The following is a 25,861-nucleotide window of genomic DNA, read 5'->3' on the forward strand; positions in this document are numbered from 1 at the left end:
TAATGGACTCAGATTGCAAGAACAAGACCTCAATCATCAAACAGTAGTTATTATACTGCAAATTTTGAAATATGCCAAAACAGGGTCCTGCAATAATCTGGTCAATAATGTCTCACATCAAACAAATAATGCATGCACTCAAACAGGCAAACAACGCACTTTACAAATCAGGTAATAAACATACAAATAGTCCATTGACTCTTTGACCTTGTACAACAACAGCAACATGCATCATGAAACATGACATATAATACATACCAACAGCAGTCACTTGATGGTTCTACCAGCGAACATAATGCATTCATATAGGCAAATAATGCAGAGATTATATCAGGTAATGACCAAACAAATATTCCATGTACTCTTTGACAATATAAAACATCAGTGACATGATGCATGATACATGATATATAATGCATAAAAATAGGCAATTGATGACCAGACTCATTGAATTAATGAGCATAAAACTATTGCATTCACTACTTAACCAATGACCAACGCCAGTTGGTTGAAGGTTGTACCAGTGAATATAATGCATTCATATAGGCATATAATGCAGAGATTACAACAAGTAATGCACATACACATATTCCATTAAATCTTCGACAATTAAAAACAGCAGTTACATGATGCATGATACAGGATACTGTAATGCATATAAATACTGATATAATGTGCAGATCCATTAGAGTAATGAACACACTAACATTGCATTCACTCATAGACTAATTTCCAGCAGCAGACACATAATGGCTACTTAAGGGTTATTAATGCACACAATTAGGTAAATAATGTACAAACACGATTAAAAAATGCGCATATGAAGTTTGATAGAAACCCAATACATCAAGCACAGAATCAGTCCAACAGTCTGCACAAACGCGATTAAAAAATGCGCATATGAAATTTGATATAAACCCAATACATCAAGCACAGAATCAGTCCAACAGTCCAGGTATTCAAAATGCAAATGAAATTGTTTGCTCACCCTCCTTCTGCGATTGTTGTGAAATTGACGGGCGTCCTCTTTTAGAAATTTTAAATCTACGAAAGACACCAAATAAACATAACCCTATAAGATTTCATCTACAAAATCCCTCACTACAACTGAATGGTGAAAAACGGTTGAATCGTCGTGTGGGTGGTGTGTTATGATGGGAAAATCAGGGATAACACTTGATGGAACTCAGAAAGTAAACCAGTAAATTAAAGTTCGAAAAACCCTACCTCCTCGTCGACCCGCAGAAGAAACTTGCACAAAACCGGAAGGGTTGTTGGACAGTAAATCCGACATCGATTGAAGTTCAGAGAGAACGGCGGAACCTTGAGAAAAGGCGGCTAGGGTTTTGAAAGGGGATGGAAATTGGGGGGAAGAAGCGGGTAGAGAGATTGTGAGTTAATATGTTTGGAGTGAATGATGTGTAGAGTAGATGGAAGGTCGTGGGTATATCCCGCTTAAATCTCACCCATGCCGTTTTCGGGAGTTTTTGAGTGTATAAATTTACTAATTCACCCCCATGATGCACGAAATGCACCAAATAATGAACCTACGGGATCATATCTATGCTTATAATCCGGAGCGTCCATCAATCTAATCCAACGCTCCAGATTTCGAAGAAACTTAAATCTAAGAGGAGAAAAGGAGATTAACACTACCCTAGGGTAGTGTTAATCTCCTTTTCTCCTCTTAGATTTAAGTTTCTTCGAAATCTGGAGCGTTGGATCAGGAGGATTGACGATCCTGATTACAATCATAGATATGATCCCGCAGTGCATTATTTGAACATTTTCGTGCATCATGAGGGTGAATTCGTAATTTGATGCACCCAAAACTGACAAAAACGTATTGTGCGAAATTTAAGCGGGATATACCCACTACTTTCCATCTACTGAACACAACATTCATCATCAAACGCATTTACTAACAATCTCTCTCCCGATTCTCTCTCCGGATTCGTCTTCCCAAATTCCAAACCTGTCAAAACCCTAGCCGCCCCAAGTCAAGAACTAGCCGTTTTCTCTGAAATTCAACCGGTGTTTGCTTTGATTTTCAATAGCCCTTCCGGTTTTCAACAAGATTTCACTGCGGTTTCATTGGAGGTATGGTTTGTTGAAACCCTTTTTTTTTGGTCGTTTATTTTACGAGTTTCAACAGGCGTTTCCCCAATTTTCGACCATTACACATCACCCACACCACGATTCACCCGAGTACCATCAACCGCGCGTATTGGTTGACAAAATTTTATTGGGTTTTGATTGTTTCCTGTCCCGCACAGATTTCGGAATGAGTAAAAGAGGACGACCGTCAAATTCCCAGCATTCGCAGGAAGAGGGTGAGCTTCCGTTGGGCTGTTGCTCTGTGTCTGTGCTCGACATATTTGAATCTTAATCCCACATGTTATAGCCGAGTTTGTACATTATTTTCATAATTGTGTGCATTAATTTAACTTAATTATTCATTATTTGTATGCTATTGGTCATTATTGTAAAAATTTATGCAATGTTAGTGTGTTCATCGTTGTAATGGTTCTGCACATTAAATGAATATTTATATGCATCAACATATCCTGTATTATGCATCATGTAACTGGTGTTTTTTATTGTTGAAGAGTACATGGAATATGTGTATGTGCATTACTTGGTAAAATATATGCATTATATGCCTATAAAAATTCATTAAATTTAACTGTTGTCACGACCGCCCATACTAGGGGTACTACAAACGCGGCGATCGTGATACAACATGCAAGGATAGCCTTTTATGAAAACTTAATTAACTTAAAGGATGAAAAACTTTTTTTTTGTTTTAAAGAAGCTTAAAGTTATAATTTTACTATTAAATAAAAATGACTTATGATAAACACTTTTAAAAGAAGCAGCGGAGAAATAATAAATATTAAAACTCAATCAACTCCTAAGAAAACATTTAGTTTAAAGGGCGGAAGACATCATTTTCAAGTAACATTGTAAATACTCGTTTCAAGCCGGACACAACCAAAACATACTCAAACATAGTACAAAAAAGATTAAAGTAGTGAAACATAGTTCAAAAAAAACATAGCAGCGGAAATAAGGTTTAAAGAGAGTCAAGGATAACGCCTATGTATGAAGACACAACGCATCCTAAGGCCAACTCAATATCCTCCGCAACATCCCGCTCAACCTGCACATAAGAAAAATAATATGCAGGGCTGAGTACTTGTTGTACTCAATGGGCTCATGCCGAAAACATTTTATATTAGCTATGTCATCCATACCGGTGATCTCGATTTTTATATGTAGTAAGAAATATCACGAGAACACAAAAACATTTCAAGTCTGGCCAGACAATTTATCTCCCCACTTTTCACATCATTCCATCAATCACAATCATCATATCACAGTGCGACGAAAGTGTGGCCACACTATTCGCCCACGAGACCGGCCGACTAGCTAGGACGGCTCACGATCCCACCAGTGTACACAGCCTGATAGGGTTTGCGGCCCTACTCAGACCCGAATTCGTTTAACAACACAGCCCTATAGCCTAACGGAGCAAGCTCAGACGAACTAGGCATCAGGCAACAATCTCACAAACAAAAACATGGCATGACATAACAGTTAAACCACCTTTATAACACCACGTAATATTTTCGGAAAATAAAGAGGTTTGAAAAGAAAGCCCACCTCGATAGCTTAACAACACAATTCCAACTTATGCAACTCTCGTTCCTCGAGCTCACATATACTCAATCACCCTTGCCAACGACAACACAATCAGCTTTCCATAAACTTATGTTATCATGCATGTCCTATTGTTCTTTTTTATCGTTTCCCTTAAATTACCCATCCCATCATTCATCGACATAAGGAAAAACATGCCATAATATTTCTCAACGTGTCACACATAATCACGTCATAGGATACTTTCCCAAATCATACATGCATCATATAGTTCATCAAACTTAGCAACAAGTGATATTTTCACATAACAACAAAACTGACAGAACTGCGCGGTTGGTTTGTAAAAATCACCAAAACTTCATCCGACCTCATATGAAGCTAAAATTTGGTCACAACACATTAGACACATTCTAGTTCATTCAGTTAAAGCTTCACACTCAAATCATGGCATTTGGTCAGTCAAAACATTTATACAACTCTCTGGTCGGAACATAAAAATTCTGGCAGCATTGCCCAGTTCATTTGAAAAATTCACCATAAATTCATCCGATGTCCAATGAGGCTGAACTTTTTACACGACTCGTAAGACACTTAAAATGTTCATTTAGTTCAAGAATCACATCAAACGGAGGTCATTTGGTCGGTCAAACAGAATATGAAACCTTTTGGGCGAGAACACAAGTTTCTGGCAGAATTGCGCAGTCAACTTCAAACATTTATTAAAAATCCATTTTTCAACAAAAAGGGATGAAATTCACACGAGACATAGAAAACACCTTGAAATTTACTCAGTAAAATTTTCACATCAAAATTCGATCGTTTGATAGGTCAATTACACATCAGAAACTGCTGTTCGAACGTCACAGATTTCAGGCTCACAAATTCGAAATCAGGGTTTCTTCCTCAATCATCCAAATACAATTTTTCATGCTTATAACACAAAATCATGCTCAAAAAGGTTCTCATAATCATGTTTGCACATAAACTCACATCATTCACCGAAGATTCAAATCAAACTTCACATAAACTCACTCAAAATCGCATAATTATCAAAGTTCTCATGCAAACACACTTTCACACCGATTAATTTTGCGATCTATCATTCCTACATTCACTATATGCATGAAGGGTTCAAGAACAAGGATTATATGAAAAGATTGAGGGAAAGTGAATCAAATATACCTTTCTTGATGAAAACGAATCGGTAGAAACAAGGATTGGTGCGATTCGTCGGAGACTCTTGAAAATTAACTTCAACGGATGCAAGAACAAGGATTGAATGGATGATTTTTGGAGAGAATGTGTGTGGGAGAGGAGAGGCGTGTGAGAGAGAGGGGGAGAAAGGAGAGTGGCGAAAATTTTGAGGGAATGGGGGCTAGGGTTTAGTTTAGGTGATTATATAGTCCTAGGTTTAATCCCACAAAATTAATTAATTGTGGAGGAATAAAATAGAGGCCAATAATTAAAATCCCACAATTAAAAAGAAGGCATAACTTTCGAAATTTATGGCTGTGAATTAACAAGGAATTATTTGGTATTTACTTGGAGAGAAATAGATCCACAATTTAGGAAATAAAACAATGAATATTCCATAAACAAGGGAACAAAATAAATTAAATCTACAAGTAGGAAAAATAATGAGGGGGCCGAAAATTCAAGAAGTGTGCACAAGAAAATTATTTAGATCCTCAATTAAATAGAATAAGATTTAAATTTGGTAGTTTCTTTATAGGAAAAGACTCCCATAAATTAGGTAACAATTATAATCTCCTCTACAAAATAGAGGGGGGGGGGGGGGGGGGGGGGGGGGGAAATTGGCTTAATTAGCCACAAGGAATAATTCAACTCCTAATTTAATTTGGGTGAAGAAATAAAATGTGACATGATTTAATTGGATTTAATTAAAAAGAAGGGAATCAATAAGACACCAATTAAATCAAGGAAAAATAATTCATCCTCCTATTAAATAGGGAATTTTTCAAAAACTCCAAAAGAATAGGTTAGAGTTCGGATTCCATGTTGTACAAATTAGGGATAATTTGGTTTGGATTTAATTTGGATAAATATCCCAAAACAATTAATTAAATCCAAGAAATGTAATACTATTTCCAAAAATTAGGAAGGGCCGAAAATTCCAATAAATTGGCTCGGAAAAATATATGCATGATCCTATTAAATTATTTCCCCACATTGGAAAATATAAAAATATCAACCACTTCATTCCACATCACCCACGACAATTATTTCACATAATTCACTTAATCGCATAGAAACAAAAGTTTCATAATTGAAATTTCAAATCAACTTATTAAATAAACATCACAAATTTTTGGGATGTTACAACTGTAGAACAATCAAAAACTGCCGTTGGTCATTGTTGGAATTGCGGATGGAGAAGTTTAATGCTTATACATAAAATGAGTTTGTTCATTTATTTGTATAAATGTATTCATTATATATCATGTATAATGCATCATGTCAATGTTGTGTTATATTGTTGAGGAGTAGATAGTATATTTGTTTGTGCATTACTTGATATAATTTCTTCATTACTTACCGATGGGATTGCATTATTTGACTATTTGAATGAATTAAGTTGAAGAGTACATGGAATATGTTGACGTGCATTACTTGGTAAAATATATGAATTATATGCCTATACACTTTCATTATGTTCAGCTATATAATAGGCAAAAAACTGTCGTTGGTCATTGTTGAAATTGCAGATGCAGAAGCGTAATGCCTATTAATTAAATGAGTTGTTCCATAATTTGTATATTTGTATTCATTATATATCATGTGTGATGCATCATGTCACTGATCTATTATATTGTTAAGTATTGGATAGAATATTTGATTGTTCATTACTTGATATAATCTCTTCATTATTTGTTTGTTCATTACCTTATATAATCTATGCATTACGTGCATATGTTTAATGCATTATTTTCCTATATGCATGAATTATGTTTACTTCTGTGTTATATAGTCTAAGATTAAAGTTAGTAATTGTTACATTCTTTGTAATTCAACTATATGTCACTGCAATATTTACCTAAATGAATACAGTATATCTGTTGTTGGACATGGGCAAAGTTTGTGTTGTAATTTTCATGTTCATTTGGTGCATTTATTTATACAATATATATCTATTTGGTATTCCTTATATTCCACGTTTCTTGATGCATGTTAGTGCTGCTGGACAGGGACAAAGCAACTTCGGGTGGACATAGAAAACGCAGTACATGATCTATTGCCTGTTGGAATCGCACAAAAATTCCGCGAAAGACTAACGAAAGCACCAACTAGTAGTGCACAGAATGAATGTGATGACAAAAAGAATAGAGGCAGAAGGGACGACTATTTGTATTGTCGACGTACACCTGCCGAGTTTTTGTCATGTTTAAAGAGTCTAACGCCGCAGCAAAGGGAAGCCATGGCCGAACTTGGATTTGAGTCTATCTTGTGTTTCGATGCGAAGGAGATTCCCGGTCAACTTGCCTACTGGGTGCTCAGCGCGTTGAATCTAGCTCGATGCCAAATTGGATTGTTCGGGGGTGGAAGCCTTGATATGGATGAGGAAGACGTCCATTTGACGTTGGGATTTCCACGAGGGCGAACACCTATTTAACTACCAATGGAACATCAAAGCAACTTTACTTTCAACGACATGGTTGCTGCTCGATGTGGGAAGGAGCGTTTTAAAATGACCCCAAAGGACATTTCCCAACTTATGATGCAGGAGGTGAATGGCGGCGAGTTCTTCAAGAAGCTCCTTATGTTCATGCTGGAAAATGCATTGATAGAGACCCCCTCGGATGGCCATTGCAAACCCAAGATTCTGAATTTCGTTGATGATGTGGACGCAATTAAAAACTTGAACGGGTGTGGGTACGTCCTTTCTGTGCTCGAGGCTACTTACCCAAGCTGGGCAAACCGCCAAAGTGTGAATTTTAGCGGTCCAATCTACTTTTTGGTGGTATGTGATTTATTATATGCATTAGATACCCCTTTTCCTACATTATGCATTAGTATAATTACATTATTGACATGTAGTAATTGCATTACACATATTATCTTCCACAAATCTCTGTGATTTTTTCATTTCTGTGATTATAGTGGCTTTAGTTTAGAATTTTGTCTTCCTTAATATGCATTAATGTTCTGTTCATTATGCTGTTTTTATTTTCAGGGGGCATATGTGGACCGTGTGGTTCATTGCCGAAGGAGGGTGATCCGTTCTTGGCCAACAATCAAAGGTTGGACAGCCAAGGCTTTGAAGCAAAGGGATGACGTGGAGCACGGCCAGTACGGAACTGGGAGGCTGGAAGCAAGGCTCGATAAGAATAAGTGGCTGGAAGAAGAGGAGGTAAAGAAGATTGAATTGGATACCAGAGCAGAACCGGCAGAACCAGGCCGACGCAAAGCATACAGTTTCAGAAAAAAATTTATTGCGTCAAGCGCCTGGATGGCACGTGCAATTTCTACTTGGTTGGATGATTTCAATCAAATCCCAGTGGAATTGCTGGATGAAGAGTGCTTCCGTGTTGGAAGCCAGATTGGAAAAAAATTATTGGGAATTGAAGATCAACATGTGGTGGCGGACGAAGAAATTGTAACGAGACTGACCCAGGCAAAGGATGATGAGGAAGAGTTCAGTCCTGAGTGGATCGCTGAGTTGAAAAAAATGATAGCTGCATATGACAAAAAAAAGACAATGAACAGGAGCACCACCAGACCGTCTTTTGTCCTAGATGGCTTCGATTGCCCTGACCCTTTTGCTACGCAACCATCATATGGAGCTGGGGGGAGTGGTACTGGGGGCATGGAGACCCCAATTGTTGACATTGCACCGGAAGCTCCAATTCTTGGGCAGCCGGGAGGGGAAGATTTCGAAGGAGACGTTGCCATGCCAGAGCTGTTTGTATTCGATATCCCGGATATCATACACACTGGCGCAGGTGTTAAAGTACAACAACTCCCGGCATCAGACTTGGCGCATGGCGAGGAATTGCGGAGCACTACTGAGGTAGGCATCCTTATACATATGCTTGAGTACTGTCAATGGTTTTCGATATTAACGCATAATATTTGTGTGACATTAAGGCACAGATGAATGCTCCCGTAGGAGAACCTGTCCGTGTGCCATTGGTGGGAGGGGCAGACGCAGGCGGTACCGGCAAAACAAGAAAAACCAAGACATCGACAACGGACCTAAAGATAGGAGCATTAGGACAGAAAGGTGGAGCTGGAGTGGACAGTGCCAAGGTTTGTGCTTCTTAAAAAAAATTGAACTATATATATTGTCGTGATTACATTGGCTTACTGTTCTCACTGACTTTTTATTTTATGTAAAGGATGACAACACACAACCAAAAAGTAAGGGGGGCGCAACAAAGGGAAAGAAGGGGAAAGAGCCGTTGGCTCATAAGGTATAAGTGTAAAATGGAATTATATATATGAAATTCTACATTATAAACATGTTAACATGCATTTTTTGTGCTTTATTGTTCATTAGAATAAACCACAGCGACTAAGAGTAAGGGACCAGTTATTGACGAGTCTAGAACGGGTGTTACTTTGAAGGAGGTGGTCATGCCACCTGTGGTTCCGCACGACCAAGTAAAGGGAAATGCGATACAAAAGGAGGCTGGAGATGTGGTAAGGAAAAGAGAATCCCCTTGAAAAGAAATAGTTTGTAACATGTAACTATGAGATTGCAAAATTAATGGTTGCATTATTTGACTGAATGAGTACATTATGTACATATTATTGTGAATTTATTGTAATGTGGCAGGCAATGTATGCCTGCTGTAGTACATGGGTCTATGTGTGAATAACAATATGGAATGTTCATTTATTGATTGAATGTGTGCATTATGTTTTTATAAAATTGCATTATATCGTATGTTGTCCCCGTTATATGGGTGCTATTGTGCATTGGTCAGCGAGTGAATCTAATATTTATATGTTCATTATTTCATATAACCCGTTCATTATGGACATATTGATATGCATTAAATATATGCTTTCCTGCATCATGATGCTGTTATACCTAATTCAAATAGGTAATGGACTGTTCGTATGCTTAAGTGTGTTAAAACTGTATTTTACATATCCACACTCTCATGTATAGGAGGAGACCGGCGCGGTGGCTAGAATCAAAAAGGCAAGTCTGGCTGCAAGGTCGCCATTCAATGAGAGGGTTGTTAGACTTACAGCCAAAGCCAACATTGTGGACAGAGAGCTTTATTACTGGGTGCTAAGCACGGTAGCCACAAATAAGTAAGTTTGGTATTTTTGCTACTGTGCTATTTAACACATAATTCATTGTTGTTAAACTATTTAATGCCTCTCAGGGCCGTTGTCTACAAAGACAACTTCAGGGAAACATTGCTTGGTGAGTTCCAATCATTTGCGCCATTCAAGAAGATCAGCCATGCAATTGTAGACACCTTGGCTTCTTATTTGAACAACATGGAGCAGCTAAAAGCGCCTGAAACAGTGTCAAGGCTATTCTTCTCCACGAACGCTTGCGTGAGTATTCTAGGTTATAATCTCATGTTCAACATATTGCAAAAAAAATTTACATATGTAACTAGTTAACAAAATAAATCCCAGAAGGAAACCGTTGTCGACGCTCCGGCAGAGTGGAATGAGAAGCTGAAACTTGATACATTCTGGACCAGACTGTTTGGAGAAGCGCTAGGTATGAGAAACCTTCAATGGGATACCTATGATATGGTAAGTGCGTGTAGCTTTGTGCATTACTTGGCCGAAACCGTGCGTTGTAGTTATTTAATTTGAATCTGTCTCACAAGTTTATGACTTATTGCATTATTTTGCTGAAACTACACATTACGGCTTTAAATTTGTGCATTAGGTCTGAAGTTTTTTTCCAATTTATAACAGCATGAGCAATACAGGATCGTACTATCTCGATTTATTGATTGAACATGTTAAAAACGCAATCGGATTGAATCACATTGACACATTCTGAATCATATGTTATGAATATAACCCTTCGATGTGCAGATCTTTTTCCCCAAATGGGGTGCAGCGCATCAATATGTGATTTGTTTTGATTTGCCGGGTGGCCAAATGAATATCCTAGACCACAGTTTGGCAGAACCGCACAACTCCTTCGAAGCTAAGTATGGCAAGACACCATCCCTTCTGGTAAGTTATAGGTTTACTACAATAGGAAGCCATATCGTAGACAGAATTGATAGTTAACTGAAGACATAAACATATTTGTTTTGTGGTCCAGAAAAAATTCCTTGTTGAAGCACTTTCGAGGTGCCAAGTTCCGAAAATGGCGACCCAGGTGCGAAAATGCAGAACCCACGTGGTGACCATGCCTTGGAGGAACAACAACTTCATTGACGAGGCAGGTATCTACGTCATGTGAAACATGGAAACTTATTTTGGTGAAAGGGAGAAGGACTGGGATTGTGGCCTTAATACAACTGGAACCAAAAGCTTGGAGATGTTCTGCATCAAATATGCACGGACCCTCCTGACGTGTGTTTACAACGCTAGAGGTGGTGACAACCAGAAGCAAGCCACACGTTTTTGGAAAGAGAAGCCGGCAAAATTCAACTTTGAAAATTGGGTCGACCAATAAGGGCTGGAGTGATGCATTGTATGCATTATGCAAATGGTGATGGGAAAAGTAATGGCAACATTGAAGTAAACTCTTGAATTTTATGGATATCTTATTTTTTTGTAAAGTACAATTTTTCGAACTTCTAGTAGTATGCTTCTTGGGAACAAATGGCCTGTGCCAGTGTTATGAATGTTTACATTAACACAATGTTGTATTTGTCCTGTGGTACAACCTAATAAGACATCACTGCATAATAACAGAAAATAAGTAGATAATAATGCGTTCGCATTCATGTATTTTAATTATAATCAACAAAAAGTGGAAAATAATATACTTTACTTGCAAAATGATTTGTTTAATAATTAACAATCATGCAGTACTCATACACGCAATGTATGAAAATCAATACAAACCAAGCACATGCACAATGTTTTGCAATCTTCACGCATCATTCGATTGTGCATTATTTGTTTTACCGTGTTTATTATTTTCCGTTTTTCATGCATTATTTCGTGTGCATCATATGGTTTAATATGTACATTATTGGCCATTCTTAATGCATTATGTTTACCTTTTTTCATTATGGTGTATGTTGTGCTAACTATTGAATTAAATCTTCCTTATTATATGGATTATTATATTATGTTTGTTCATCATGTGTTTAGTATTACTGCATTATTTGGTACCACAATAACATTTGTTTGTGATGGGCATAATAACAAATTGTAAATGGCAAATGTGCAACATGGATTTTCTACAAAATATTTAATGCCTGGGTTTAGTTAAGTATGATGAAACATAAAATTCTAACACACCACAGACTATAAAAAAATACGCATGAAATAACATAATCCCAATAAATAAATCCATAGAATACATCAAAGCGTACGCTTGGCCTTCCCCAACTCTTTCTCCATCTCCATCTCTTTAAGCATCGGACAATTTCTGGAGTCATGGTGTCCCATCTCATTGCAAGCCTTACACTGTCTTAGAGGCCTACTAGCATCCTTTAGAGCCTTTTCTCTTTTCGAAATCAGTCGGCTCTTTGAGCTGCTTGCATGCCCCTTGGTCTTGACAACATCTGGAGGATGGACCTCAACAACTTCAGGTCGTACCATACCATAAAACACTTCAATCATTCTCCTTTTTTCAGATGCTAACGTTGTCGGATTCCTAGCTTGTAGAGAATTACCAAGTTCTTCCACACCGCCTACAAATGCCCTTAGCAATTCAATGTCCCCCTCAAATCGCCGGAGGAAACCGTAGAACATAGAAATGCCTTGCTTTGACACTGTTTGCCTATCGTCAACAACAGACCTGGTAGGAAAGGCTTCATGAAACTCCCCATGGACCGCCTTGGCTAACGAAGTCTTCATCCATCTGCTTTGGCAGTATTTATCTGGTATTTTCTTCAAATCATTGTTCCTGAACAGGAAAAAAATATGACTGCACAAATATCCATGCCTACCGAAGAGTTTGCATTCGCAATAATATGAATCATCACTCCTATCATGAGTCACCAAATACGATTTGCGATTGTTATCCCCAAGTTGTATGTGTCAACAAATTCAGTCGAAGAAAATCCTAGCACGCGACATCTATCATTACCCTCAACGATTTCTTCCTGTATTCTCTTGAACATCGTATCGGTGTATAGCGTCGAAGCATGTTTCTCGAACGGCAAGGTAGTGGCCAAAATAGGCAAAACAGTGGCATCGTGGTAGTCTAAAGTTGTCCTACTGTTTCGCTAAAATTCAACAGCATGGTTGAAATTCAAGTAGAACTCGGCTATGTTCGCACGGGGCTTCAAAAATCTTTTGTAGAAACTGTTCTCCGATTCGGAAATGGACGTAGTCCTAATCATCGAACCTAGTGAAAAATCTCTAAAATACGCCGGTATCCAGAAATGCATGTGCTCGTACAATGTGTTAAACCAGTCAAAGTCTTCCAACCCATGACTTTCCACAACTCTTTTCCACTCATCTTCAAATTCGGCAAGCTCAAGAGATCCGACCAAACGCATGCGTTGAATTCCTTCTTGAAAGCTTCATCCCTCAGCAACCTATTTGGAACCTTGGTGAACAACTTATGCATTATGTGCCACATACAACATCGGTGTCGCGCGCCAACCAGAACCTCTTCAATGGCTGATCTCATTCCATTGTCATGATCTGTCACAATCATCTTCGGTGCTGTCCCCATACTTTCAACGAAATGTCTAAACAACCAGCCAAATGCTCGTGTTTTCTCATTGCATACCAAGCCAGCCGCAAAGGTTGCAGGTCTTCCATGATTATCCTTCCCCGTGAAAGGGGTGAATATCATGCAATACCTACACAAACAATAGTGTCCGTGTTATTAAATTAATCTAAGGAAAATGTAATGAATCATTAATGGTGTCTTAATGAATGAAAATATGCTTATAATGCACTCAATATAATTAACAATTAAAAGATAATCAATTCTGAATAATGCAACTGTTATAGTATTATAATGAATGCAAACCTAATTATAATGAACATACTACTGTAGAAACATATATACCTGTTTGTGTTATACGTGGTGTCAAAGGCTACAATGTCACCAAACATATGGTAATTCCGTTTCATCAAGCCGTCACACCAAAACAATGCTACCAACTGGTTGTTTTCGTTAACCTCATAATGATATGTGTACGACTCAGACATTTCCTTCTTTTTAGCCATGTCGTCCAATACCACTTGCACATCGAATCCATGTGCATATGCTTTAATGTCGCGTGAAGCATTCCTGATGTCACCAACCGTACAACCGATGAGGTCAAACCCACCGAGCGTTTCTTTCAACACTTTAAATGTAAGTGTGGGTCCAATATTCGCTTTTGAACAATCAAGTATGAATTTCTGATGAACGTCATCCAAATGACGGTTCACAGACATAAACTGCTGATGCTCTGACTCAACCATATCATGGTTATGAACCTCGTTGAAATCCTGTACTATATAACCTGCATGTCCATTATCAGAGAAATACTTGAAGGATATACTCGCTTTACAATCACATCTCTTGGATAAGTGTCGGCGCTTCATTGAGAAACATGAACGTGCATTCAACTGGTCATCCTCGTTGGACTTCTTATGGCCTTCCCTATTGCATACGACATAATACCACGTTGTAACATCGTCCACCTTCCTCACCCCTTGTTTGCGCGTATCAAAGCCAACGGCCTTGGCATACACATCATAAAACGCGAGTGCAAAATCTAATGATTGGAACTTCTGACCAACTACAGGCTTTAATTCCTCAGAACAGGCAGGCACAACCCTAACTGTTTATAAACACAAAACAGTACATGTTAAGCTAAAGATACATTATATGAAATATCCAATACATCACCGAAGAGAAAGAGTGCATTTTATAATCATACTGATACATTACATATATAATTCCGTTCAACTACTAAGTCACTACTAAAGCAAAGACTATAGGGATGGCTCTAATTCGCGGACATACAAACATGTTTTAAATCTCAAAGTACATAACACTCCTAGTCCCAGAAATCGGCAACCCTTGAGGATTTATTGAACGCCCATGTCACATGAAATCACATACCTAGTAGTAGGTATGCACCGTAGTCACCCCATAATCATAAAACTTGAATCATATTTCGATAAAACAGTAAAGAGACACACCAACATGAAAAATGATTTTGATGATCTACGCAGATTATGTAATGCGACTGAGTAAAGAGGCACACCAACATGAAAAACGATTTTGATGAGCTACACAGATTATGTAATGCGACTGATTTTCAATTTAAAATTGAAATCGTCGAAACCAATAAACATGGGCGAAAAGCGGGTGAATAACCTTCTTCCATTAATAATCGAACAATCGTGCACAATCTAAAACTGTCTGCGTTTGATAAAGAGACAATGAATCTGTGAACTACCAATTTCTCGCACTGTGATCGAATCAAAATTACAACCGGACTAATGGAGAAAGAAATCAGCGAACTTTGGGAAGAAAATATGTTGAGAAACTGCATAAAATCTTAACGGAGTAAATCATGGACCATTCCATAACTAACTCCAATGGTTATTCTCTATTTCACCCCCCAGCGTAAAAAATTATAAAAATTTGATAATTTCAGATTAAGATTTACACCATTAGATGTATGCAAATCCACGGATTAGATTAAAAAGGAGAAAGGATGTATAAGGTGAAAAGGATTTGAATACAACCCTATATATATATATATATATATATATATATATATATATATGCGTGATATAGTACAAACTCCTTTAGTGTACAAACTACAAACTTAAATCTCAGCCACTATTTATAATTAATCTACGGTCTTAATATATGGGATCTTCAAATGTCAACGTTTCCTATATATCAGTCAGCAGAGGGTAATTTAGGGTCAAAAGAAATAAGCTGATATCATTAATTTTGTTGAGATTATGAAATCCCGTTAATTTCGTCGTTTCAACGCTCACTACTATTAACGTCTCCTCTCTTTCTTTCCCCCAATTCCACCTTTTCGACTCTCCTCTGAATTGGACCGAATCGTGTGTGGCGGCGTAATCAATTCATCGGCGGTGTTGAAGCGAGCTCTCGGCCACGACGACATGAGTTCTGTTCAACGACGTGCTGAGTCAACCAAAGGTGAGTTATCCGTCGAGAACCCTAGATTAAAACCGTGGTGACATTTTTTATTCCTGTGATTTTTTTGATAAAGTAGTCTGTTGAGTCAGTCGAATGTCAAAAATCCAGCAGAAAAACCCTAGTTCAAAACCGTGGTGACATTTTTTTAATTCTGCAATTTTCAGTCCTCTACTATTAGACCTGTAATTCTGTTTTATTTTGGTGCAATTAACTACTTTTCCCCCTTTTAATTGACATTTAGAGTTGATTTAAGTGCGTTCTATTGAGAAACCATAAAGCCCACGCGGATTTTCGCTTTATAGTTCGTTTTTTTGTTTATTTTGTTGAGAATTCCACACGAATCACCTAGCCAACCTCCGCCCTATTATTTTTTCTTTTGTTCTGGGGTTGAAATTGAAATCCCATTGTTGTGAAATTTTTTCATAATTTTTTTGAAAGTTTAGGATGGATAGGGTTGAAACACGATGTTGACATTGAAATAATATGTAAAATATGATATTAGATGGCATTGACATTGAAATAATATGAATTAAGTCTTTTATTTGGTGTTGTAATCGACATTACTCATTGACATTTTTTGTGGGTGCTCTCATTGATCTTTTGTGGGTGCTCTTAGTGATGCATATTGACATTTTGTGCTGACATGCCAGGTTGAAACATGCTGCTGACATTATCTACTAATATTTTGTCGTTGAAATATGTTGTCACCACAGAATGGAATACTGATGTTGCTGCTCTCATTGATCTTTTGCAACTTTCAGTGTTTCAATACACATGCTACATTGATATTTTTTTTAACAAATGACTAGTTGATATTTTTTAACAAATGACTAGTTGAAAATGCACATTAACATTTCTTAATTTGTTGTATGTGTTTTCATGCCAGAGTGACCGTCTGACTATGAGCGGTGGAATGTGTTATTGACATTATTTTTGTTTTTTTCGTTTTTTTTGTTGGTCTTTGAAATAATATGGTGTTGACATTGAAATTATATGGTGTTGACATTGAAATTATATGTAAAATATGATGTAAGATGTCGTTGACATAGAAATAATATGAATTAAATCTTCTATTCGGTGCTGTAATTGGCATTACTCATTGACATTTCTGTGGGTGCTCTCATTGATCTTTTTGTGGGTGCTCTCATTGATATTTATTGACATTTCTAGTTGAAAATTCACATTCACATTAATATTTATTAACATTTCTAGTTTTGATGTATGTGGTCACTGACATTTGTGTATAAATGGTTGGATGCATTTTTGTAGTCATTCTACATTTGTGTTCATTGATGAGAATGAGGAGTTGTTGATATCGCTGCATTCCCTTTGTCACTGTTGTTTACGCTGACATTACAGCTTGCTAATGGATCAGGGCTGACATGAAAGAGCTTACGTTAACCATTGCCTTTTTTTACAGAGGAATTTTCTCGGTTTTTATCTCAAGTCGAAGGGACTGAACGCAATGTGTGAAGTAATAATGAATGAGCAAAGAACCCGACTGCTGGACTTGCCCTGGAAGACAACCCAGGCCACTAATGACTCGGCAGTATTCCTGATGAGACACATGGAGTCCTACAAGGGTAACCCTGACAATTTAAAGGCTATTGGTCTTCAAGGTGCTAGTGTGAGGATTCTGCAGATTTTGAGGGGGAGGTATTGCAAGAACATGCTCCTTGCACCGTTCAACATTGCCAAAGAAAGGTTCTTGTCCTACATGAGTCATTACATCAACGTGACGCCTACTTTCAGAACAGATTATGCGCGGCAAGTGTATGGAATGTTGAACAAGGCTCCCAGCAACGAGCAATGCAACCAGCCTACTAGGAAGAGAAGCAAGATGAAATGAGTTGATTTGAAGTTGATGATCTTTTTTTTCAAACGTTAATGGTAGTTTTTGGATATTGATATTGAGAACTTTTGGCTTGATAACCTGTCGTTCTGTTAAATGAATTACCAACATTAGGAATTTGTTTCAACTGAGTCAACTTGGTATTGGTATTCTCTCCAATTTGATTCGTTCAATGTACTTCATTTTGAACAGGTTTCATTATGACATGGTGTTGATATTGCTATAAACATTGAGTAACCTTGTTGACATTTGTTACTGTTGTTGCTATAATTGGTCTACATATTGACATTCTGTGTTGAGGGTTTGATTATAGGAAAAAATCCGTGTTGAGAAAAAATTTAGAGAAACAACATATTACAATAATATATTGACATTGTTGACATTTATTAACCTTGTTGACATTTGATGCTGTTGTTGACATTGCTTAACTTGGTCCCACATATTGACATTCTGAGATTGTCAATTGAGATTGTTTAGCCAAATTGAGAATTGAGATGCATTATCAGCCACTCATTTTTATTAAATGAGTGGTCCAAAATTTGTCACATGGAAAATATTTTTAGATTAATTAATTATGAAATGACATAATGGTAATTTCATGGTACATTTAATTCAATAACTGCATTTTTTAATTTTTTTATAAAAAAATTAATTTTTTTAATTTTTTTTTGGTCAACTACATATGCAATTCATGTCAACTACACATATATAATGTCAACTATGGTGGCGTTCGGTTGCCATAACTAATATCATGAGACTATCCATCTATGATTAAATTGTGGGATTATTTTAGTTGGAGGGGGGAGGCTATGACTAATTATCATGAGACTATCCATCTAGGATTAAGTTGAAGGGTTCAATCTTATGAACCAAACATGATACATATTTAATCATGAGATTTAATCTTGCCAACCGAACATCCCTTATATGTACAATCCATGTCAACTACATATACAATTAATGTCATTAAACACATATAATGTCAACTACATATACAATTCATGTCAACTATACACATATAATGTCAACTATAAGCTGTTGACATTTGATATGCAGACTATTGACGATAATACCTCCGAATTGACATAATCTACTTGCAACTGACATTTCGAAAATGTTGTGGATTAGTGGCTGAAAATGCATCTCAATTCTCAATTAAGCTAAAAAATCACAACCTAACAAGACCATATATATATATATATATATATATATATATATATATATATTATTTTTAATATTTCCAACCCACAATTATATTTTCGTGATCCGTAGCATGCATATACTTCCTCCGTTTCATAGTAGTGGAGATATTTCTTTACAGCGCGGAGATTAAAAATGTATGTAATGTATTAAGAGCATCCGCAATGGCGGACTTCCGTGCGAAATTCCCACGGACGTCCCGGAATTCCTTCGCGGACGTCCGCATTAGGCGTACCGGGCACAGATACGGAATTGGGTTGAGGACGTCGCAGGTCCGAAGAATTTAGCGGAATTCCGCGTGAAATTCCGTCCTGATGTCCGCCATTGCGTGGACTGTCACAGAATTCCGCACGGACGTCCCGTATTGTGCATTAAATGTTTTTTTTATTTTTTATAAATACATCCCGTTGAACTTCATTTCATTCGCACCACTTGTTTTAACAAGTATTTCTCTCTCTAAATACCATTCTTTTGAATCATCAATGGAGCACCACGATAGCGATTTTTCTCCCGCCTCGAGCGATTCACCGGTGCCGCATTTTCCCATCGGCAGGAGTACACAATTATCCCAGTCGATGTCCCGATTTCCGGGGATGCTGCCACAATCCCAAATGCCATCGGGCATGATGTCGGGGTACTACAACATGTACCCACAGTGGTATGGGATGATGCCCCAGATGTCGGGGATGATGATGCCCGGGATGATGCAGGGATCGTCTGGCGCTTCGGGGGGGGGGGGAGGGGAGTAGGCCAGGTGTCCCCCAATCACCGGTGGACAACGTCTATCGGCCATTTATGGATTTACTGTCGTCGGATAACCCGGTGAGTACTCCTCTCGAGACTCAGTTCATTGGCGTTGACACGTTCTCGTTCGAGGAGTTGGGGCTTTCTCCGATCCAGGAGGATCCGCCGGCGACAGAGAGGAGGGGAGGCCAAGGCAGGGGGCAGGGGACGGGGCGTCTCGGTGTACGTTGCTGACGTGGGGGAGGGATCCAGCGGGACCAAGAGGACCATCTGGAGCTCGGACGAGTGCGTCGCGCTGGCGAAGGCGTGGATCAGTGTGGTTGAGGAACCATAAGTCGGGGCGAACCAGCACATCGACCGGATGTGGTGGCGCATTAGCCAGAGCTACCTCTAGTTCAAACTGCCAAAAGGGAAGCCCCACAACTCGGAGCAATGCCGGAAATAGTGGGATCGGTTGAAGAAGCCGCTCAGCCGATTTGCCGGCATTTACACAAACAACCTCCGCTCGGCAACCAGCGGCATGTCGGCCTTGGATGTGAAGCTGTTGTCTCACCACCAGTTCCCCGACCCCGAAAAGCGCCTCGGGGAATTCAAATATTGGGATGTGTATCTCGCGGTTCAGGATTCGCCCAAGTTCACTGCGGGTGTGGAATCCGGCTGGCCGAAGCGGACGAGGATCATCGCATCCGGAGACTACAGCAGCGGTGCTGGTTCCGCTGAACTCCCCCCCGCTGAGGCAGAGTTCCCCACTCCCACATCGTCGGCCCGCCGCCGTCGCCCGATTGGGCAAAGGTCCGCTGTGCGTTTGTTGAGAGAAAGTCCCAGTCCCAACGGATCCGCAGAGGCCCAATCGGCAACACCCACCCAAAACGATCCGGATCCCGAGAACCCCTCCTATGCCCGCATCGCCGCACATGACGCCTTGTTACGTGCGATGCAGGAATGGCGCCAAGCGACCGACCCCCACTACAAGCAGAAGCTTAGACCCCTCCTCAACAGTATGCGCATCGACTTGGGGTTCGACGCGATGTCGGATAGCGACGGCGAGGGGGGCGCCGAGGGAACCGACGGCGGGGAATCCGATGAGTGAGGATTCGGTTTTTATTTTAAAAATAATGTACTTGTTTTAGTAATTGTGTATTTTTTTTAATGAAGTATGTTTTTTTTAAATAAAGTGGTTGCATTTTCTCCGTATTCGCGTCGAAATTTTAATCCCGTAAATTGTTTAATTTGTGAATTTGTGATTTTTTTTAATGTAGGAATTCCGTCGGGAATTCAGCAGGGGAAGTCCGCCACTGTGCAGTGGGAATTCCGTATGACGTGGCAGAGTAGTGGGAAGTCCGCGGGGAATTCCACCGGGACATCCGCACCACTGCGGATGCCCTAAATAAAAAGATAATAAAGTAGAAGAGAAAAAAATTAGAGATAATAAAATAAGAGAGAGAAAAGTAGAAATGGGAAAGTGTGTTACTTCATTTTTATTAAAAATGAAATGACTCTACTACTATGAAACTCTCAAAATAAAATAATGACTCTATTGGCATGGAATGGAGGGCGTCCACAATGATAAAAGAAAACTCGGTTTGTCTTGAAGAGCTTCGTGTTGACATGAACGTGTAAGCCAGCCAATCCTTTGTAGATATCAGCTGCTACAAAACCAAAATCAACTAAATTTTGTTGTGATATGTCTAGTTACCTTGCTATATTAGGATGACCACTCATAGTATTTACACGTAGTACTCCTTGTATTTCATAATAGTAGAGTGATTTCATTTTCTATACTCGTTTTGAAAAAACAATAGTAATAAATAAATAGAGTGAACTACAAAAATGGTCCCTGGACTATGGGTTTATCTCACCCATAGTCCCTGAACTTTAAAAATATTGTCAAACATCCCAGGACTAAGGGTTTAATTCAAAATTGGTATTTTTGGTTATTTTACACCCGAAAATGCCTTTTTGGGCTGGTGGGCAATTTTGTCTTTTCACATTTTTAACTTTTTCATTGTGATATTATTTGAATGATGTTCTAAATTTGATATTATTTCAAAATTATCTTCTTCTTCCCTTTTTTTCATCCTTCATCTTGTTTCATTTTTAAATATCATATTTAATTTTATAAAATTAAATTTAAAATTAAAATTTTTAAATATTAATAAATTATTTTAATTAAAATTAATAATTTATAACTTTGATTTTCATCCTTTCTTATAATTGAATATATTGATTTTCATGCTTTCAATTATTTGATAGTACTTTCAAAAAGTACCACTTGATTTTTTGTACTATATTTTTTCTAGCCCTTAGAATATTTTACAAAGCTTAGTAATGAAAGTTGATTGTTGTTTAACTTATTCGTATTTCTTAACTACTGATCCTATTTATTTACGATTAGAAAAAAGATCAAATCAGAAATTAACAAATATTTTATGATATTATGTCAAATTTTACCTTTAATGCTAAAAATATTAATAGCTACTTAAATCACAATATTTAATCAAATTTTAGTTCATTTCAAAAAAGTTGACAAACTAACAACTTATAAAATATCAAATATTTTCAATTATCTATATACAAAACTAACGTCTTTAATTAGTGATATTTATATTAAAATAAAAGAAAGGAAAACAAAAGGAAAAAGATAGGAGTACTTATTACTATAATTATACAACGTCAATTTCAACATCACCGAAAGACGTTTTGTACACAGATGAGACACTTATGACAAATTAAAACTCCATAATTTCATGTTTTATTTTCGAAAATCTTATAAGACTATAGAAATAAAACTATGCAGCCATCTCACACAAAAACTCTTTTATAATAAAACACATAAATAAATAATTTCATTTAAAATAATTTATTAGTATTTAAAAATCTAAAATTTAAATTTAATTTTATAAAATTAAATTTAATATTGAAATAAAAAAATAAAGTGAAGGATGAAAAAATGGAAGAAAAATATAATTTAAAATAATATCAGATTTAGAACATCATTAAAATAATATTAGATTGAAAAGTTAAAATGGTAAAAGATAAAATTGCACAACAACCCAAAAGGGCATTTTCGGGTGGAAAATAGCCAAAATGACCAATTTTGAAATAAACCCTTAGTCCAGGAATGTCTGGCGATATTTTAAAGTCCAAGGACTATGAGTGATATAAACCCATAATCCAGTGACCATTTTTGTAGTTCACTCAAATAAATAAAGTGGATAAAGAGTAAAGTAAGAGAGAAAATAATATAGAGAAGACTCTTATTTGCATAATTCTTTTTTTTTAACTTTACATTTTATCTACTTTAACTATCTATTATCATTTTCTCAAAATAAGTGCAGAAAATGAAATGACTCTGCTACTATGGAACAGAGTGAGTAGTAATCATATGTGATAGGCAAACAAAATTAAAAACCATGCAGAATCAAGAAAAAATAATATCGTCCTTAGGGCATTCACAATAGAGCGGCCCCATAGCCCGTCCTATAGTAATTTATAGTCCTTCACGTCAGCATTTTATAGTTCTACCTAATCACCTGCAATAAGGCGCATTATACCATGCCCTATATTTTTGAACAACTATTTTGTATTCATTTTTAATTTTTATGTTTTCGAATATATAAAATAGCTTAATAAAATATGAAAACACCACAAATTAAAGGCAAAATCTATATATTGGAGAGACAATAGTTAGTTTCCAAAATTAGAAAGTGCATATTTCTGTAAAACGGAAAAAGTGCATACTCTTGTGGGACGTAGGAATATATAAAAGTAGGGCCCACATTACATTAATTTTTTCAACCCACTTTTTATTATATTTCTTATAACTCATTTTGGATCAAATGGTGACCACTTTTTTGGAACGAGAATAGTATTTGTGTATTTTAATGAAATACGATTCCTCATTTCGTGTTGTTTAAAATTACTTGTATATGTATTTACCAAATGAACATGGAAAACAATGACTACTAATTCCATGAATTCAATAAGTGTGTGTTTTGTGAAATACTCAATTTTATAACTATTGAAATTTTTAAAATTTAGTTTAGTTATAGAATTTACATGGTAGAATGCAGAGAGACTAAAATTAAATTCGATTTAAAATCGAAACATTTTTGTATATTAAATAATGAATTTCAAATTTAAACCTTCGTACCAAATGCACCCCAATTAAAATATATGTACTTTAAGCAATGCTAATATACGTAATATAACAAAATAAATCCTAGAAAAATATTACTAACAAATAAGTATTTGTCCCTCTCATTTAAAGTGAAACGTTACTTCTATTTGTAAAAATATATTAATTTAAATAAAAAATTAGAAAAATATTTAGCTTTTAATATGATCGTAGGAAGAATGGAGTATTATAACACCGACAAGGCGACCACAATTGGTTGAAGTCACATGCTAAAAACTTTTAATATGAAATTCTTACTCTTTTAATGTAGTACTACTACTACTACTTCATTGGATCCTTCAATATTTATATGAGGCTGCGACATTAGCTAGCAGATGAAAAAGTTTGGCATTTTCTTTTTGTGAGGAAAAAGATGGTCGGTTTAGTGGGCGCCACTAGTCGGTGCCGTGCTCCGCCGCCGCCGACGAAACATCATTTCCCTCCTATATTAATTATGTTAACTAACTAATTTCCCTCCTATTTAATTATGTAATCTAACTAATTTAATATACTATGGTGGCGTTCGGTTACCATGACTAATATCATGAGACTATCCATCTAGAATTAAATTATATGATTATTTTAGTTGGAGGGGGAGACTATGACTAATTATCATGAGACTATCAATCTAGGATTAAGTTGAATGGTTCAATCTTATGAACCAAACATGATACATATTTAATCATGAGATTTAATCTTGTCAACCGAACATTCCCTACGTCTACATACACTATAGGAATTATTAATTAATAAATAATCATTAATTAGTTTTTGTCAATAAAATGTAGTACTAGTACTAATTAATAGCCACCGTTATATTTTTCAAATATGGGGTCGGATTTGGTGTTGCAATCAAATCAATATCGAATTTATATTTTGCTATCAAATCAATCTCTAATTTATATTTTGCCATTACCTTTTATACACATTGTGTATTTTATTCATGAAAATATTGAATTCTATCAGCTCATTGTATTGAGCTGATTAAATAAATCGTATTCTGTCTTTGAGCTAATTATTCTAATAATATTCTCTTTTGCAGATTCAAAACAAACAGGCAAAATTAAATAGAATCCCCTCCCACAGATGACGTGCCAATATATTTGTAATAGAACGTACTTATAGGCGGATACATGGAGAAAAATTTTAGAGGTAAAAGGAATTAATGAAAGGGGAATTGATTCCAAAAATATTTATTTTATAGACCAGCAATTAAGCCATTAAACTATACAATATATCATATCCAAAAAAACAATATATTTGTAAAAACGGAGGATTATTGTATATTCGTAAAAACTGAGTTTTATTATTGATTTGTGCAGTATATTACTACTAGTATTTATTTATGGTGAAATATAATTATCAAACAAGGCCTACTATCTTATACAATAACAAGGAAAATCATAATAATTTCTATCAAGTAACAAGGAAAATTACAATTAACCCATAACAATAAATGTATTATTTGGGGGGAAATTCAATAATTTAATACTAATAGAAGTTTTAGGTTCAAAACAAATATCCTCATTTTCGTTCCATAAAAAAAGAAGTTAATTAGTCTACCGAGATTTGTTACGATAATCATGGTAAAATGATTTGGAAGTCAGGCATACAATACTTTCTACATGATTTATACGAATAGATAAAATAGGCCGAAATGAAATGAATGAAAATATTAAGTATTGTTGGAATTCATTCTGTATGATTTAGCAAATTTTAGGAGATATTATTTTATTTGTTAAGTGGTGAGAGAAAATATAATTTTATAATTAATGTGAGTAATACTTCGTGGAATAAACACTAAAATAAATTATAATGAAATTACATTCCGTATGATTTTGGTAGTACTTTGTGGAATAAACACTAAAATAAACTATACTTTAGTTTATTTTTGTATATTGTATAGTAAATTATTTAGAAAATTAATTTAATCCTAATATCCCGATTAATGAGTATTCTTCTG

At 36.5% G+C, this 25,861-nt stretch overlaps 1 protein-coding gene across 1 annotated transcript; it reads left to right on the forward strand.

Annotated features, from left to right (window-relative positions):
• The first annotated feature begins 10,342 nt into the window (after positions 1-10,342).
• On the forward strand, positions 10,343-11,074 carry LOC121810435. Its single transcript, XM_042211204.1, has 3 exons — positions 10,343-10,407; positions 10,699-10,842; positions 10,934-11,074. Exons 1-3 carry the CDS (start codon positions 10,375-10,377, stop codon positions 11,072-11,074), a joined length of 318 nt encoding a protein of 105 aa, XP_042067138.1. The 5' UTR covers positions 10,343-10,374.
• Positions 11,075-25,861: the final 14,787 nt, after the last annotated feature.

Source organism: Salvia splendens, chromosome 7, assembly GCF_004379255.2.
Source record: "Salvia splendens isolate huo1 chromosome 7, SspV2, whole genome shotgun sequence".
Classification (NCBI taxonomy): domain Eukaryota; kingdom Viridiplantae; phylum Streptophyta; class Magnoliopsida; order Lamiales; family Lamiaceae; genus Salvia; species Salvia splendens.

Excerpts from the sequence above, each read along its gene's own strand:
- LOC121810435 (XM_042211204.1), top strand. The coding sequence starts at position 10,375 with ATGAGAAACCTTCAATGGGATACCTATGATATG. Across the intron at positions 10,408-10,698 it reads AATGGGATACCTATGATATG|ATCTTTTTCCCCAAATGGGG; the intron begins GTAAGTGCGTGT and ends TTCGATGTGCAG. Across the intron at positions 10,843-10,933 it reads GCAAGACACCATCCCTTCTG|AAAAAATTCCTTGTTGAAGC; the intron begins GTAAGTTATAGG and ends TTTGTGGTCCAG.